Here is a 17,160-nt window from a genome sequence, read left to right on the forward strand (position 1 = left end):
AACCGTCCAAGAGCAGTTTAGCGCCCAACAATGCCTTTTCCAGCATGATGGAGCACCTTGCCATAAAGCAAAGGTGATAACTAAATGGCTCATGGAACAAAACAGAGATTTTGGGTCCATGGCCTGGAAACTCCCCAGATCTTAATCCCATTGAGAACTTGTGGTCAATCATCAAGAGACGGGTGGACAAACAAAAACCAACAAATTCTGGCAAAATGCAAGAATGGACTGCTATCAGTCAGAATTTGGTCCAAAAGTTGATTGAGAGCATGCCAGGGAGAATTACAGAGGTCTTGAAGAAGAAGGGGCAACACTGAAAATATTGACTTGCTGCATTAACTCATTCTAACTGTCAATATAACCTATTGGTACTCATAATATGATTGCAATTATATTTCTGTATGTGATATAAACATCAGACAAACACTAATAAAAACCAGAGGCCAGCAGATCATGTGAAAATATAATTTTGGTGTCATTCTCAAAACTTTTGGCCATGACTGTAGGCTGCCAGGGTGTGGGAACGCAGCAACCCCTCGCTCAAGACAACCTCTCTTCCCCCCCCTTACAACTGCTGCATCCTTCTGTAAGACTTTTAAGATATTGGGGCATGATCACAGAACCATCAAAAGTTTTGTTGCAAGTAGTCAATAGGGTCTCAAAAAAACTTAAGTAAAAAAAGCTACACATTGTCAAACAAAAAAACAACAAATTCTGGCAAAATGCAAGCATTGATTATGCAAGAATGGACTGCTATCAGTCAGGATTTGGTCCAAAAGTTGATTGAGAGCATGCCAGGGAGAAGTACAAAGGTCTTGAAGAAGGGGCAACACTGCAAATATTGACTTGCTAACTGTCAATATAACCTATTGGTACTCCTAATATGATTGCAATTATATTTCTGTATGTGATATAAACATCAGACAAACACTAATAAAAACCAGAGGCCAGCAGATCATGTGAAAATATAATTTTGGTGTCATTCTCAAAACTTTTGGCCATGACTGTAGGCTGCCAGGGTGTGGGAACGCAGCAACCCCTCGCTCAAGACAACCTCTCTTCCCCCCCCTTACAACTGCTGCATCCTTCTGTAAGACTTTTAAGATATTGGGGCATGATCACAGAACCATCAAAAGTTTTGTTGCAAGTAGTCAATAGGGTCTCAAAAAAACTTAAGTAAAAAAAGCTACACATTGTCAAACAAAAAAACAACAAATTCTGGCAAAATGCAAGCATTGATTATGCAAGAATGGACTGCTATCAGTCAGGATTTGGTCCAAAAGTTGATTGAGAGCATGCCAGGGAGAAGTACAAAGGTCTTGAAGAAGGGGCAACACTGCAAATATTGACTTGCTAACTGTCAATATAACCTATTGGTACTCCTAATATGATTGCAATTATATTTCTGTATGTGATATAAACATCAGACAAACACTAATAAAAACCAGAGGCCAGCAGATCATGTGAAAATATAATTTTGGTGTCATTCTCAAAACTTTTGGCCATGACTGTAAAATATATATATATATATATATATATATATATATATATATATATGTGTGTGTGTGTATATGTATATATATATATATATATATATATATATATATATATATATATATATATGTGTGTGTGTGTATATATATATATATATATATATATATATATATATATATATATATATATATATATATATATATATGTGTGTGTATATATATGTATATATATATATGTATGTTATGTTTAAATCACTCCCCTTTCGCCCCATTCAAAATAAAATACTAAAAAAAAAATTCCCACATACACATATTTGGTATCGACGCGTTCAGAATCACCCGATCTATCAATGTAAAAAAAGAATTAATCTGATTGGTAAACGGCGTAACGAGAAAAAAATTCTTACCGCCAGAATTACGTTCTCTTGGTCGTCGCAACATTGCAATAAAATGCAATAACGGGCGATCAAAACATTGGATTTATCCCAAAATAGGATCAATAAAAACGTCAGCTCTGCACACAAAATAAGTCCTCACCTGGCCCCAGATCACGAGAAATGGAGACGCTACGGGTCTCGGAAAATGCCGCTTTTTTTTTTTTTTTTTTTTATATAGCTAACTTTGGATTTTTTTTTCACCAGTTAAATAAAAAAGAACCTATACATGTTTGGTGTCTACGAACTTCTAATGACCTGGAGAATAATAATGGCAGGTCAGTTTTAGAATTCAGTGAACGTGGTAAAAAAACAACAACCCAAAAACAACTGTGGAATTACATTTTTTTTTTTGCAATTTCATCGCACTTGGAATTTTTTCCCCGTTTTCCAGTACACGATATGGTAAAACCAGTGATGGCGTTTAAAAGTACAACTCGCCATATTTTCCATTATGAATTTACCATAATTTAGAGACCACACATGGCGTAGTTGTGATCTGCTATTTTGTTAATTTTGCGCCACAGCTCCCCGGAGGGGCTTACGGCTACGAAAAAATAAGCATCTTGTTACTTGGCTGACCCTGCCACTAAAAATATGGGTCCCATTATTATCAGAGTTATGGAACTTAAGTTATTCCATATTTCATATCGGCTCCGGTCGGACTGGGGCTTTGGCTAAAACTCCCTTTGACGTCCGGGAAATCAAGTTTCAACAGTTACGTGTAAATTGATCGCAAGCCTGTGTCTAATCATCCCTTGCTTCTGCCAGGGAGAGAGTCCCTCGCATTTTAATTAGGTTGTAGCTTTACAAGTCACTTCTGCTATAGGTGATAATTTGCAGAGAGACAGATTCTGTACGGTCAGCTCTCCTCTTGTGACAGATGGGGGATAAGGGAGGGGTGAAGAGGGGCTTGGTAGAAGTAGTTAATATTTTCTTAGTGTCTCTCTGACAGTGGGCCATACATTGATTTACAGGAAATCTGCTGATAGATTCCCTTTAACTCTTCTCCAGAAGATAACCTATCAGCAGATTTTTGCTACCTCATCTGAGAGCAACCTGAGGTAGGCAATGAGAAGCTGAATCCAACGATGTATCACTTAGATTACTGGGTGCAGCCATTCTCACACAATCTGTTTTTAGATTTAGAATGAAGCAGAGCTGAGAAAGCTTCTCCTGCCCAGGCTGTCTATATACAATAATAATTTTTTTATAATAATATTTTGTTATTTTTATAGCGCCAACATATTCTGCAGCACTTTACAAATTTTAGGGGGGACTTATACAGACAATACAGAATAAGCATATTTCATATCGAAAGGAGTGAGGGCCCTGCTCGCAAGCTTACAGTCTATGAGGAAATGGGGGAGACACAAAAGATAGAATGAACATATATTGTATAATGCAGCCTTGATATACTAAATAGGATAGATAATGCATGGACTGGTCGCCAGCCAGTATGTGTACAGTCTTGACCGAGGCTATTATGTGCAGGGTTGGTATGAACCTGAAATTGAAGAAGATTTTAATATGGGGGAAAACTTTGACGGACAGATAGTGTGTGGCGGCGATACACCAGTCTAAAGAAATGGGTTTTTAGGGTCTGCTTGAAACTGTGGATATTGGAAATTAATCGAACTGTCCTGGGTAGTGCATTCCAAAGAATTGGCGCAGCACACGAGAAATCTTGGAGACGGGAGTGGGAAGTTCAGATTATGGAGGATTTTAGTTTTAAGTCACTGGCAGAACGGAGGGCACGTGTAGCATGGTAGACTGAGACAAGAGAGGAGATGTAGGGGTGTACTGAAGCATGGAGTGCTTTGTGGGTAAACGTGATAAGTTTAAATGTCTATAGATGGTGAGGTACTTATCACAGGAGAAGGCGTTGCCGGACTAGTCCGGCAATGTTAAATTCTTAGTGATAAATCAATCACCGTTAGTAAACAGCCCGCACTTTGACGACATATTTCTGAATTCTGTGTCTCAGCCCCTATCGCCTGCTGCCTTCAGATTACATGGCAAAATCCTGCTGTCAGATACACTTATATTGTTCAGGATATGCAAGTTAAAGTGAATCACTGCTCATCACACTTACTTCTCTAAGATTGTATTAAGTCTTACAATGCTGGATTAGGGATGAGTGCCAAATGTATTTTTATGTATAATATATGATGTTATTATTATTGTTAATTATGTGGGGTTTTTTTTTTTTTTTTTAGGTTTTAATTTGGTTGGAAAGCTAGTATTTTTCAATTAAGCGCCTGATGAAGTCAGAAAATAGTCTATGATTTGGAAATTGCTGCAGTTAATAACGCTAATCTTAGGCATGCATATATAAAATTATTATGAACCGATTTCTACAATGTTTGTTTTATATTTTTATTACTAACTGCATTGATAAAATCTCTAAATAAATCCGCTTTTTTGTCAGGGACCGCGTCCCAGGAGTAAATCAGCATGCACTGCCTTTACCCACACAAACCTTCAGATTCTGCCTGTGGATTTAGTGCCGCAAAATGCTCGCTTCTATTTCTGAACTAAGGTCTCCCATGACTGAACATTGTATGTTTCTTTTGTCAGAACGACTTTGCCGTCCCCAATGTTTTCCAGAAATGATTTCAGTATTTGGAGTATTTTAAGAAAGTGCATTGGAATGGTAAGGACATTCTTCTCTACTATCTGTTCAATTAAATTAATGAAAATCAACGTTTGTCTTCCTTTATGGAGCTCATTTATTTCTGGTTTTATTTTATTTAATTTTTTGTTCTCGTTGGTTTCCACTGGGACATTTCAAATGAAGTACAATAGAGAATGATTGTAAAAATGCTGTAAAATAATTAAAGGGAACCTGACAGTAGACACATGATACCCGAGCCACGAGCAGCATGTATCGGGCACTGGCTTTATGATCTCAGCCTGGCATGTTTGACTCTGAAAAACTGCAGCATTTCAGAGAAAACTTACTTTAAAAGCTGCCAGGGACCGAGCAGCACGGGAGACTAGTCGGCCAGGCGGGTCCCACGCGGCTTCTCCCCGCCCCCTGCCAATGGCTTACAGGTCTCACTGTGTGCCTGTATAGGGGCAGACCGGTCCCTCCAGGGCAGCGGGTGGGGAGAGGCCTCCAGAGATCCACCTGCCTGACTAGTCTTCTGTGCAGCCATGCCACAGGCAGCAGAGTCTAACATACATTGCTGAAGCCATACAGCCGGTGCCTGATACATGATACCTGGGGCTCGAGCAGCATGTATTTGTTGTCAGGTTCCCTTTAATTGTTACATTGTGTGTACATTGTTCCATGAAGTAACAAAACTATGTATCTGCAATATATCCGCTTATTTCATGCTGCCATATAATTTGGATAGTAAGTAATGGCGCTGCTTTTTTAAAGAACTTAAAATCAAATTGGAAACTGGACTGTCACACACCTTGTGAAGGGAGATGGAGAACCAGATATGAACATTAATGTTATAGCCACTAATCAGTCTCCTTTTTTCATAAGTTGCACTGTTTGATTTATGTAGAAATGACCATTTTAGATAATTCTAAACATTTAGCTAATGTGAATCTCACAGATAATCCATGCGGCTCAAACCATAGGGACCATGAATCGTGCACACTGCATTATTGTAGCCATGTATGGATCAGAGAATACGTTCTTTTAAAAGCCAGCCAAAGACAATGTTACAAGGAGGACGAGTCCAATGTGCTGGTTCACTGTGACTCCTGTCATTCTAACGCCCCAAGAATGAAAGGCCTCTCCACATACACACAGGGACAGACCTGCCAGTCTAGGGGCGTGAGGCAGGGAAAAGCCGCAGGCACTGGAGTCCCCGTAATGATTGCGGCCTGGTCCGGAGGATCGTCAAAGTCAGTGATTCTTTTCAGTTTAATGTTCTACAAGTTAGGGACAGGGATGGGCACAATACTACAAGATGGGGACCGGGATGGGCACATTACTACAAGATGGGGACCAGGATGGGCACATTACTACAAGATGGGGACCGGGATGGGCACATTACTACAAGATGGGGACCGGGATGGGCACATTACTACAAGATGGGGACCGGGATGGGCACATTACTACAAGATGGGGACCGGGATGGGCACATTACTACAAGATGGGGACCGGGATGGGCACATTACTATAAGATGGGGACCGGGATGGGCACATTACTATAAGATGGGGACCAGGATGGGCACATTACTATAGGATGGGGACCGGGATGGGCACATTACTACAGGATGGGGACCGGGATGGGCACATTACTACAGGATGGGGACCGGGATGGGCACATTACTACAAGATGGGGACCGGGATGGGCACATTACTATAAGATGGGGACCGGGATGGGCACATTACTATAAGATGGGGACCGGGATGGGCACATTACTACAGGATGGGGACCGGGATGGGCACATTACTACAGGATGGGGACCAGCATGGGCACATTACTACAAGATGGGGACCGGGATGGGCACATTACTACAAAATGGGGACCGGGATGGGCACATTACTACAAGATGGGGACCGGGATGGGCACATTACTACAAGATGGGGACCGGGATGGGCACATTACTACAAGATGGGGACCGGGATGGGCACATTACTACAGGATGGGGACCGGGATGGGCACATTACTACAGGATGGGGAGCGGGATGGGCACATTACTACAGGATGGGGACCAATATTTTTCAAAAGCACAAGTTTTATTTATCGATTGTATTATCTCTTTGTTGGCATGAATACCTGGGGACTTCCAATATCCTGTAATATTCTAGAAGAATATGTGAGGCAATTACTCTGCCATTGGAGGGAATAGGATGTATGTCTAACAAAAGTAATGCTAAAGAAGGAGATGGGTTTATTTTTTGGTGAAGTAGAGAAGTGATCAGGTGAAAAGTAAACGCCCAAGTAGAAGTGATTACTCGACAGCTCCAAAATATGTGGATTAAAGATCATTTTTGGCCACCATTACGCCAACAGAGTTGAGTGGAAGAGGGGAACAGAGTGAAGCCTCATTGGGGTGTAATACCATCTTAAAATTGGATTAATTTTATATTTTGATAGACCAAACTTTTATGGACATGGCAATACTAGATGTTTTATATTTTTTTACATTTCGGTATTTGTAATTGGGGTGTGTGGAGTGATTTGAGCTTTTATATTTATTATATTTTTAAAAACTTTGACATTTTTAACTCCTATTTTTGTGTCCCCTCAGCGTACTTGACTCTGCGATCATTTATACTATATAATGCAAAGCCACAGTATTGCAATATATAGTGTAAATCACCTAGCTCCACAGGTATACTAATATGGCATCAACCGGGGCTTTTAGAAGAATCCTGGCTGTAAAGTTGATCGTGGGGAGCCAGTGTTGGCCAAACCTGGGGCACGCAAAAGCGTTGGCAACCGGAGCCTTTAAATGCCATTGTCAGAGATACAGTGGGATCTACATGGTTTATAGCAGTGTGCTGAGCTCGGCTCTGACCATGGTTGTTAAATACAGATGGCATCTATTCCTTTGGCATTAACCACATGCGGAGGGAGCTCACTCCACATACCTCGACCCATTCCATGACTGATGCATCTGCCAAGGGGCCTTAGGGGTTAAAAAAAACCAACAAGCAAACACATGTAACACACAAGCCTGATTTAAACAGTCATTATTTGATTATAGCTTCCCTTAAAGTGCTGTATAAATGGCTTCTAATGCTGTGGAGCTAATGGAATAGATAGAGTAAAGTTACAGAGCATGCTTAATACCAACATACATGGACAGATGAAGCCAACAGGATCTGTCTAAAAAAAAAAAATAAATAAAAAAAATATCAAGCGATTTCATCAATTTGTAACGCATTTAAAATGAATGTAAATGCATTTCCTCTGCACATTACAGGAATTATCCAAGATCACAATGCCTGTAATTTTCAATGAGCCGCTGAGCTTTCTACAACGCCTATCAGAGTATATGGAGCACACATATCTCATCCATAAAGCAAATCAATGTACAGACCAGATGGAAAGAATGCAGGTAAATTGCTGACTTGGAATTTTTTTCTATGTTGCTTCTATTCTTTCGGAACCTCCGTAGGGTTTCAGATGCTCAAACTCTAGCAGGGGCATGTTTTAAAATGTATAAGTGTACATGCAGTTGAATCCAGAAGTTTACATACACTATATAAAAAGACACATATGCATGTTTTTCTCAATATCTGACATGAAATCAGAATAAACCTTTCCTGTTTTTAGGTCAATTAGGATTACAATAATTTTGAATATTTGCCAGAGAATGTTTTAAGGCATTATTATTACTTGCTGCAAAGTCAAAAATTTACATACACTAAGATTACTATGCCTTTAAACAATTCTGGACTGCCCATATGATGTCATGTGTTTGGCAGCTTCTGCTTTTTGGCAACATTTGAGTTAGAGACACACCTGTGGATGTATTTTAATGCACACCTGAAACACACTGCTGCTTTGTGTAGCATCATGGGAAAGTCTAAAGAAATCTGCCAAGATATCGGGAAGAGAATTGTGAACTTGCACAAGTCTGGCTCATCCTTGGGTACGATTTCAAGATACCTGAAGCTGCCTCATTCATCTATACGAACAATTATACTCAAGTACAAACAATATGGGAATGCCCAGCCATCATACCTCTCAGGAAGGAGACGGGTTCTGTGTACTAGAGATGAACGTGCTTTGGTCCGACATGTGCATATCAACCCAAGGACAAAAGCAAAAGACCTTGTGAAGATGATGGCGGAAGCTGGTAAGATTGTGTCAATATCAACAGTGAAACGAGTGTTGTATCAACATGGGCTGAAAGGCCACTGTGCCAGGAAAAAGCCATTACTTCAAAAGAAACATAAAAAGCCAGATTAATGTTTGCAAATGCACACAGGAGCAAAGACCTTAATTTTTGGAGACAAGTCCTGTGGTCTGATGAAACTAAAATTGAACTTTTTGGCCATAATGACCATCGTTATGTTTGGAGGAAAAAGGGAGAAGCTTGGAAGCCTAAGAAAACCATCCCAAATGTGAAACATGAGGGTGCCAGCATCATGTTGTGGGGTTGTTTTTCTGCAAGAAGGACTGGTGCACTTCACAAAATAGATGGAATCATGAGAAAAGAAGATTGTGGCAATACTGAAGCAACATCTCAAGACATCAGCCAGGAAGTTAAAGCTTGGGCGGAAATGGGTCTTCCAAATGGACAATGACCCGAAGCATACTGCCAAAATGGTAACAAAGTCAATGTTTTGGAGTGGCCATCACAAAGCCCTGATCTCAATCCTATTGAAAATTTATGGGCAAAGCTGAAAAGGCAGGTTCGAGCAAGGCGACCTCCAAACCTGGATCAGTTACACCAGTTTTGTTAGGAGGAATGGACCCAAATTCCTACCAACTATTGTGAGAAGCTTGTGGAAGGATATCCCAATCGTTTGACCCAAGTCATTCAGTTTAAGGGCAATGGTACCAAATACTAATGAAATGTATGTAAACTTTTGACTTTGCAATAATAAAAATGCTTTAAAAAATTCTCTCTCTCATTATTCTGGCATTTGGCAATATTTAAAATTATGGTAATCCTAATTGACCTAAAACGGGAAAGGTTTGTTCTGATTTCATGTCAGATATTGAGAAAAACATGCAGATGTGTCTTTTTATATAGTGTATGTAAACTTCTGGTTTCAACTGTAGCTTTTCATACGATTCTCCAGTAAAGCATTATTCTGGGTATACCGCATGTGGCAGATTAAAATATCGCTATTTCAGAGAATTGCAAGGTGTTAATATCACACAACCAGAAAATGTTTCTGTAAGTGTGCAGAGCTGATCACCCTGGTGTGTTCATCTGATGTGTGCCTGATATTCACAAGTAAATCAGCCTTCAGGCTCATGCACACCGTTGGGTTGTATGGATCTGTAATACAGCACCGACATGAATTTACGAAGCATTACTGTATATCCTTCCATAATGCCTAAAGGAATATATCAGTAAATTATGACACTTGCCCCATTAAAATATCTCTAAAAATTTTATTTGTTGAATTACGAAGTGAAAAATGTCGCAATAAAGTGTAATGGTAGAAATCATATCTAGATAAACAGCGGGCCTTAAAGTTGTTACCCAGTGTTTTTTGTTTTGTTTTTTTTTTGTCTTCCCCTTTGGGCCTTATTCATTTTTTAACTAGTCCCCCAGTATATATATATTGGCTAGTATTACCTTATTTACTGAAATAGCTGTGTATCAATTTAAAAAATAACTTTTAATCAGAAATTTATAAAATTAAGGTGCAAGTGCTCACAGACTGACATAAATGCAAAAAAAGAGTGATCCACTCATACACTCCTTTTCTCCAATATCACACCCAATATACAGACATCAAGTGTTCAAATGACCTTGAATGCATTCAATGGTTGTCCAACCTTTACACAATGCAGGAAAGTTTAACTAGAATAGTCCTACTAGCATGAATCAGTGATCACTCAACAAAAAGCATCTTGTGATACACATCAGTGTCCATATTGCCTTAATGCTAAATAAATAAAGGTCAGTGTCAGATACATTGAAAGATGCTTGTTGGACAGGAGAAATACAAAGGTAACAATTGTTTACCTAAAAAACAGCAAATCGTAGTATTAGAGTCTTCCCAAAATTAGCCCTCCTTCATGGTTATGATACTTAATTTGCACTGATAAACCAATGGGCAGGGACAAGACCCGGTTACTTAATAATCCTACAACACATATCACCAGTTTAAATAGACATAGGAGAAAGGAAGGGAATATATCTAAGAAAATGGAATGATCTCACCCATAACTCTAGAGACTTCTATTATTCATTCTCAATTGAGGTGAGCATCATCTTTAAACGAACCAGCCCGACGCTTTTCTTCAAATTGAGTCTTCAGGGGGAACAGAGGTTCATAAGTTTCCATTCAGGGGCAAAAGTTTCCCCTAGTTTGCGCTGCTACAGCACATGGGAGGGTCCCTCTTTAAATATTGAGCGCTGCACATGGATTGGTTACAGCGTATCACATGCTGCCATTCCAGACCTGCGCTAAAGCCACTTCCTCCTCTGTGGAACTCTGCCTGACACACACGCGTCATTTCCGGGGGTGTGGCTATGACGCACCTCCGGATTTCCGAAGGTGTGACTATGACGCACTTCTGGGTTTGCATGGAACGCATATTCAATGCGCTCCAAGAAGTGCTCGTCACATCCGGGTGTGCGGCAATGGGCCCAAATAGACGCGCTCGGGTCCATAGCCCTCACACTACCCCTATTGACAGGGAGACAAGCAGTCCATACGGACATGTGCATTCCCCCATAGCCCATACGGGGCATCTTACAACATCACTATGTGGACTTTATAAAAGAGCCCCACATGCCCTTTCTCAGCATGTACGGAGTCAAAAATACTTCAAATCATGTTTTTATATAAACCGAGGGGGGCAATACTAGAAGAGGCAATATCTCTGATTAGGCAGTAAAATTCATTAATGAAGAGAGGTAGTAATCACTGATATTTTGATGTTTTTTATTTGGGGATGATAGAACACCAAATGGTCATAACAAGAAAGGAATAGGAAGGGAGGGGTTCTTTGAAACAAATAACCCTACAAATTTAGCAACCAATTCCCTTTGGTGGTGCGAGACAAAACGGACCTGGGCACATACAGAAAGACACCACATAAACCTCAAAAGGAGAGAAGGAAAAGGAACATAGGCACTATCCCTCTTTTTGTCCCTGACTAACTTATACCCTACCTACGTTAAGGTTGGCTCCCTACCATCCTACGCCAGAGGCGCCCCCACTCAACGTCGGCTGTCCCTGCCTAAACTGTCCCTATCCTGGCCCTTACGTGTTTAAAAAGGAAGAAAAGGATAGTTGTTCAGTCAGGCCAAGCGGAGTGGTGGTCCTTAATTCAAAGATCCACCGGGTTTCTTTTTGCAATATTAGGGCATCCCAATCTCCTCCTCTAATTGGTGGGGTAATTTTGTCAATTCCCATGAATGTAACTTTCCTATGATCACCCTTGTGCATGGTATTGATGTGACAGGCCAAGGGAGTATCTCGTTTGTTAATGATGTCTCTGATGTGTTCTCCTACCCTTTTCTGAAACTCTCGCTTAGTTTTACCTATATATTCAAGTTGGCATTCACATGTGGCTTTATATACAATCCCTTTTGTGCGACAGTTGATAAAATGTCTAATCTCAAACCACACCTGTTACATTTCCTGTAAAACGTTTCCCTTGTGTGATGAAAATCACAAGACTTGCAGCTCCCACAATGAAAGGAGCCCCTACAACCCCACAGACCTAGAAGTGTCTTCACGCGAAACAGCTGTTGTCTGCTTTTTTTCTTCCCCGCTCTCCCTGCTTGCCGGACTTTTTATTCTTATGGAATAAAGATACTGCTTTTAAGGAATGGTGAGTGCAGCTCATTTTTCTTTCTTATGGTTATTTTGGACTGTTTAAACTTTTTTTATGAGCTTTTGCACCTGAAATGTTACCAAGTCCTATTTAGGTGTCTGCATTGTACATGTTCAGCTTTGCACTGACTATTGCAGCTGCTTGCAGGTGGTGCAGGTTTTTCACTTTCCTTGCTGTAAGATTAATCAGAGATATTGCCTCTTCTAGTATTGTCCCCCTCGGTTTATATAAAAACATGATTTTGAACTATCTTTGACTCTGTACATGCTGAGAAAGGGCATGTGGGGCTCTTTTATAGAGTCCACATAGTGATTTTGTAAGATGTCCCTTATGGGCTTTGGGGGAATGCACATGTCCGTATGGACTGCTTGTCTCCCTGTCAATAGGGGTAGTGTGAGGGCTATGGACCCGAGCGCGTCTATTTGGGCCCATTGCCGCACACCCGGATGTGACGAGCACTTCTTGGAGCGCATTGAATATGCTTTCCACGCAAAACCCGGAAGTGCGTCATAGCCACACCCCCGGAAATGACGCGTGCGTGTCAGGCAGAGTTCCACAGAGGAGGAAGTGGCTTTAGCGCAGATCTGAAATGGCAGCATGTGGTACGCTGTAACCAATCCATGTGCAGCGCTCAATATTTAAAGAGGGACCCTCCCATGTGCTGTAGCAGCGCAAACTAGGGGAAACTTTTGCCCCTGAATGGAAACTTATGAACCTCTGCTCCCCCTGAAGACTCAATTTGAAGAAAAGCGTTGGGCTGGTTCGTTTAAAGATGATGCTCACCTCAATTGAGAATGAATAATAGAAGTCTCTAGAGTTATGGGTGAGATCATTCCATTTTCTTAGATATATTCCCTTCCTTTCTCCCATGTCTATTTAAACTGGGGATATGTGTTGTAGGATTATTAAGTAACCGGGTCTTGTCCCTGCCCATTGGTTTCTCTGTGCAAATTAAGTATCATAACCATGAAGGAGGGCTAATTTTGGGAAGACTCTAATACTACGATTTGCTGTGTTTTAGGTAAACAATTGTTACCTTTGTATTTCTCCTGTCCAACAAGCATCTTTCAATGTATCTAACACTGACCTTTATTTATTTAGCATTAAGGCAATATGGACATTGATGTGTATCACAAGATGCTTTTTGTTGAGTGATCACGGATTCATGCTAGTAGGACTATTCTAGTTAAACTTTCCTGCATTGTGTAAAGGTTGGACAACCATTGAATGCATTCAAGGTCATTTGAACACTTGATGTCTGTATATTGGGTGTGATATTGGAGAAAAGGGGTGTATGAGTGGATCACTCTTTTTTTTGCATTTATGTCAGTCTGTGAGCACTTGCACCTTAATTTTATAAATTTCTGATTAAAAGTTATTTTTTAAATTGATACACAGCTATTTCAGTTATCAGACATTGTATCATTTCTAATAAGCCCAATAGCTACATTGTATTACCTTTTTTAGTTGTTAATTTCTATCTGAAAGTTCATTTTATCCCTTTTCTTAGTTGTCATAGGAGTTATGTTCTATGAGCATAAAGGCATGTAGATTTCTGAAAATCCTGTATGATGAAGCTGTACCACACAAGCTGTCGACTGGAATAGAAACAGAATCTCGCATCAGTTACTGATGATGATTACACAGCTCCTGTTTAACTGTCACCTTCTACATTATAAGTGTTTAAGTTCAACTCGTCCTGCAAAAAAACAAGCCCTCATACGTCTAGATTGATGGAAAAATAAATAAGTTATGGCTCATGGAAGAAGGTGGAGGAAAACCAAAAACTGAAAATGTCCTTGGCTTAAAGGTGTTAAAGTTGAATGTGCCCACGAAGTGGCACAACCGGCAGCTTCAGCTTTATCTGGTTAGACGTAAGGGGAATTGGTCAACAGATTTTGGCTTTGTAATCTGGGTGCTGCATTGATGTAGGGGCAGAGAGCCAGATTCCAGCGCTATATCACTTACTGGACTGTTTAGTGCAGTTTTGATAGAATCCCTGTCTTCTCTGCTGTAGATGTAGTAGTGGTCATTATGTTGAGCTGTGTATAACCTCACCCCTGTCCACACCACTGATTGGCAGCTTCCAGTGATAATCTCCTGCTGATAAAGCTCTGATTACAGCACACAGCCTAGTAAGTGACACATCCCTGGAATAAAGCACTCAGCCCCTACATCATGCTGCTCTCAGATTAAATGGCAAAACCCTGCTGACAGATTCCTTTTTACCATGCTGAGAACGCCTCGCTCCCATCGCATCCTGTCCTTTCATCATCAGGAGAGGAGGAGAGCAGCAGCATGGGAGTGTGTGGAGCAGTGAAAATAATCATGGGGAGCATTGTTCGTTACATACAATGTCTCTGGATCTAGAACGGGTATCGTGACCTGCCATCATAGTTACATAGTTACATAGTTTATAAGGCCGAAAAAAGACAAGCGTCCATCCAGTTCAGCCTATTTCTTGTGCACTGCAGCTATTCCGCAGCGTTGATCCAGGGGAAGGCAACAAAAAACCATGCGGTATAGGCCAATTTACATCACTGAGGAAAAATTCACTTCCCGACACCAATCTGGCAGTAAGATTAAATCCCTGGATTAATTAACTAAGCATAAGATGTAATTTTATTGTTCTCAAGAAAGGCGTCCAGGCCTCTCTTGAACTCGTTAAGTGAGTTGGACATCACCACTTCCTCTCCCAGAGAGTTCCAGAGTCTCACGGCTCTGACCGTAAAGAATCCCCTTCTATGCTGGTGCAGGAACCTCCTTTCCTCCAGACGCATAGTGTGCCCCCTCGTCTTTGTCACCATCCTTGGTATAAACAGGTAATGGGAGAGATCTCTGTACTGCCCCCTGATGTATTTATACATGTTTATGAGGTCTCCCCTAAGCCTTCTCTTTTCCAACGTAAATAGGCCTAATTTTGACAACCTCTCTGGGTATTCTAGTCCCTCCATTCCCTTTATTACCTTAGTCGCCCTCCTTTGTACCCTCTCTAGCTCCAATATGTCTTTCCTGAGCACCGGAGCCCAGAACTGTGCACAATATTCTAAGTGCGGCCTTACCAGCGCTTTATACAGAGGAAGAACAATGTTCTCATCATATGCCCCTATTCCTCTTCTGATGCATGCCATGACTCTATTTGCCTTCGCAGCTGCTGCCTGACACTGGGCACTCCAATTTAATTTGCTGTTAACCAAGACGCCCAGGTCCTTCTCCATGTCAGATTTCCCCAACGGTTTCCCATTTAATATGTATGGGTGACTGCTGTTTTTCTTTCCCATGTGCATGACCTTACATTTATTGGCATTGAACCCCATTTGCCATTTTTTGGCCCAACTCCCCAATTTATCTAAATCCTCCTGTAGCTGTGCCCTGTCCTCATCTGTATTAACTACTTTACAAAGTTTAGTATCATCTGCAAATATTGCTATTTTACTATGCAACCCTTCCACTAGATCATTAATAAATATATTAAATAATATAGGGCCCAAGACAGACCCTTGAGGCACCCCGCTAGTAACCCTGACACACCCTGAGCTTACTCCATTGATAACCACCCTCTGCTTTCTATCACTCAGCCAGCTATTTACCCACTTGCACACATTATCCCCCAGACCAAGCATTCTCATTTTATATACCAACCTTTTGTGTGGCACGGTATCAAACGCTTTGGAGAAGTCAAGGTATACAACATCCACTGACTCTCCCCGGTCCAGCTGTGAGCTCACCTCCTCGTAGAAGGCGATCAGGTTTGTTTGGCAGGAGCGATCCCTCATGAATCCATGTTGATATGGAGTTAGACAGTTATTATCATTAAGATATTCTACAATAGCATCTCTAAGAAATCCTTCAAACAATTTACCCACAACAGACATCCATCTACTTATGCCTGTAGTAGATTCAGAGGGTTATATGTGACAAACACTGCTCCCATGATGATCTTCACTGCTCCAGTTGGTGCCACACTGCTACTCTCCCTCTCTTTTGACACTGTAATTGACCGTAAGCAACAGGAGTGAGGCATTCTCAATGTGGTTAAGTGGGACACAGCAAGGCTCACTATATTATGCTGAAAATGCCTATTTTGACATTCTATGTGGGCTTTTGCTTTTTATTCCTCCTCTATGACACTGCCTTCTTATGAGTAGACACCATCATAGAGGGGAAACAGTAGACTCCCTTAGAGAGCAATCTATTTTATCGCTCCCATGGTTGAAAAGGAAATTTGCATATTGGGCAGAGTAAGATTCAGAAACTCATGTCTCCACAACAGAATGGAGAAAAAGGAAAAAAACCTGTTTAATCAGCTCTTTAACCGCTTTAAAATGAGGTAGACTATTACATATGAAAAAAATAGTGAAAGGTCCTCCTTTTAATAATGCATTTATTGTACAAAAACAAACTTACTAATAAATACAAACCAATAGGTTTATTAGCATTTACAGTAAAAGGGTATTCTTATGTGAGATGGCATATTAGTAGGATAAGTTTTAACATTCTGAATACTGGAGGGTCTGACCCCTGGGAACTATATTTCTTCTTTAAAGGGAATCAATCAATGGGATCATCCCTCCTAAGCCGTCTATATGGGCATGTAGATCATAGGAAGCTGAATAAAATGAAACTTTTATATTTGATCTGATTTCAAATTTTTCTGTCATTGCAAATGAGCTTTTCAGGACTATGGGCTGGACACTGATCATGAGATCTGCCTCCAGAGATTATTATAAACAAAAGCGGGAGTTACCAGTGTGATGTGTAATGGTTACCAGTGTTACC

General features: G+C 40.7%; 1 protein-coding gene across 4 annotated transcripts in view; it reads left to right on the forward strand.

Annotated features, from left to right (window-relative positions):
- OSBPL1A (oxysterol binding protein like 1A) overlaps positions 1-17,160 on the forward strand; it is a 192,139-nt gene that overhangs the window by 141,072 nt on the left and 33,907 nt on the right. For all 4 annotated transcript variants that reach the window (XM_073679177.1, XM_073679176.1, XM_073679178.1 and 1 more), the window contains 2 exons: positions 4,508-4,583; positions 7,829-7,963. In XM_073679177.1, coding sequence (XP_073535278.1) covers positions 4,508-4,583; positions 7,829-7,963 — 211 coding nt within the window. The remainder of the gene's footprint in view (positions 1-4,507; positions 4,584-7,828; positions 7,964-17,160) is intronic.

This window comes from Phyllobates terribilis, unplaced genomic scaffold, assembly GCF_046119375.1.
Source record: "Phyllobates terribilis strain yellow unplaced genomic scaffold, ASM4611937v1 Scaffold_4__5_contigs__length_816908805, whole genome shotgun sequence".
Classification (NCBI taxonomy): Eukaryota; Metazoa; Chordata; class Amphibia; order Anura; family Dendrobatidae; genus Phyllobates; species Phyllobates terribilis.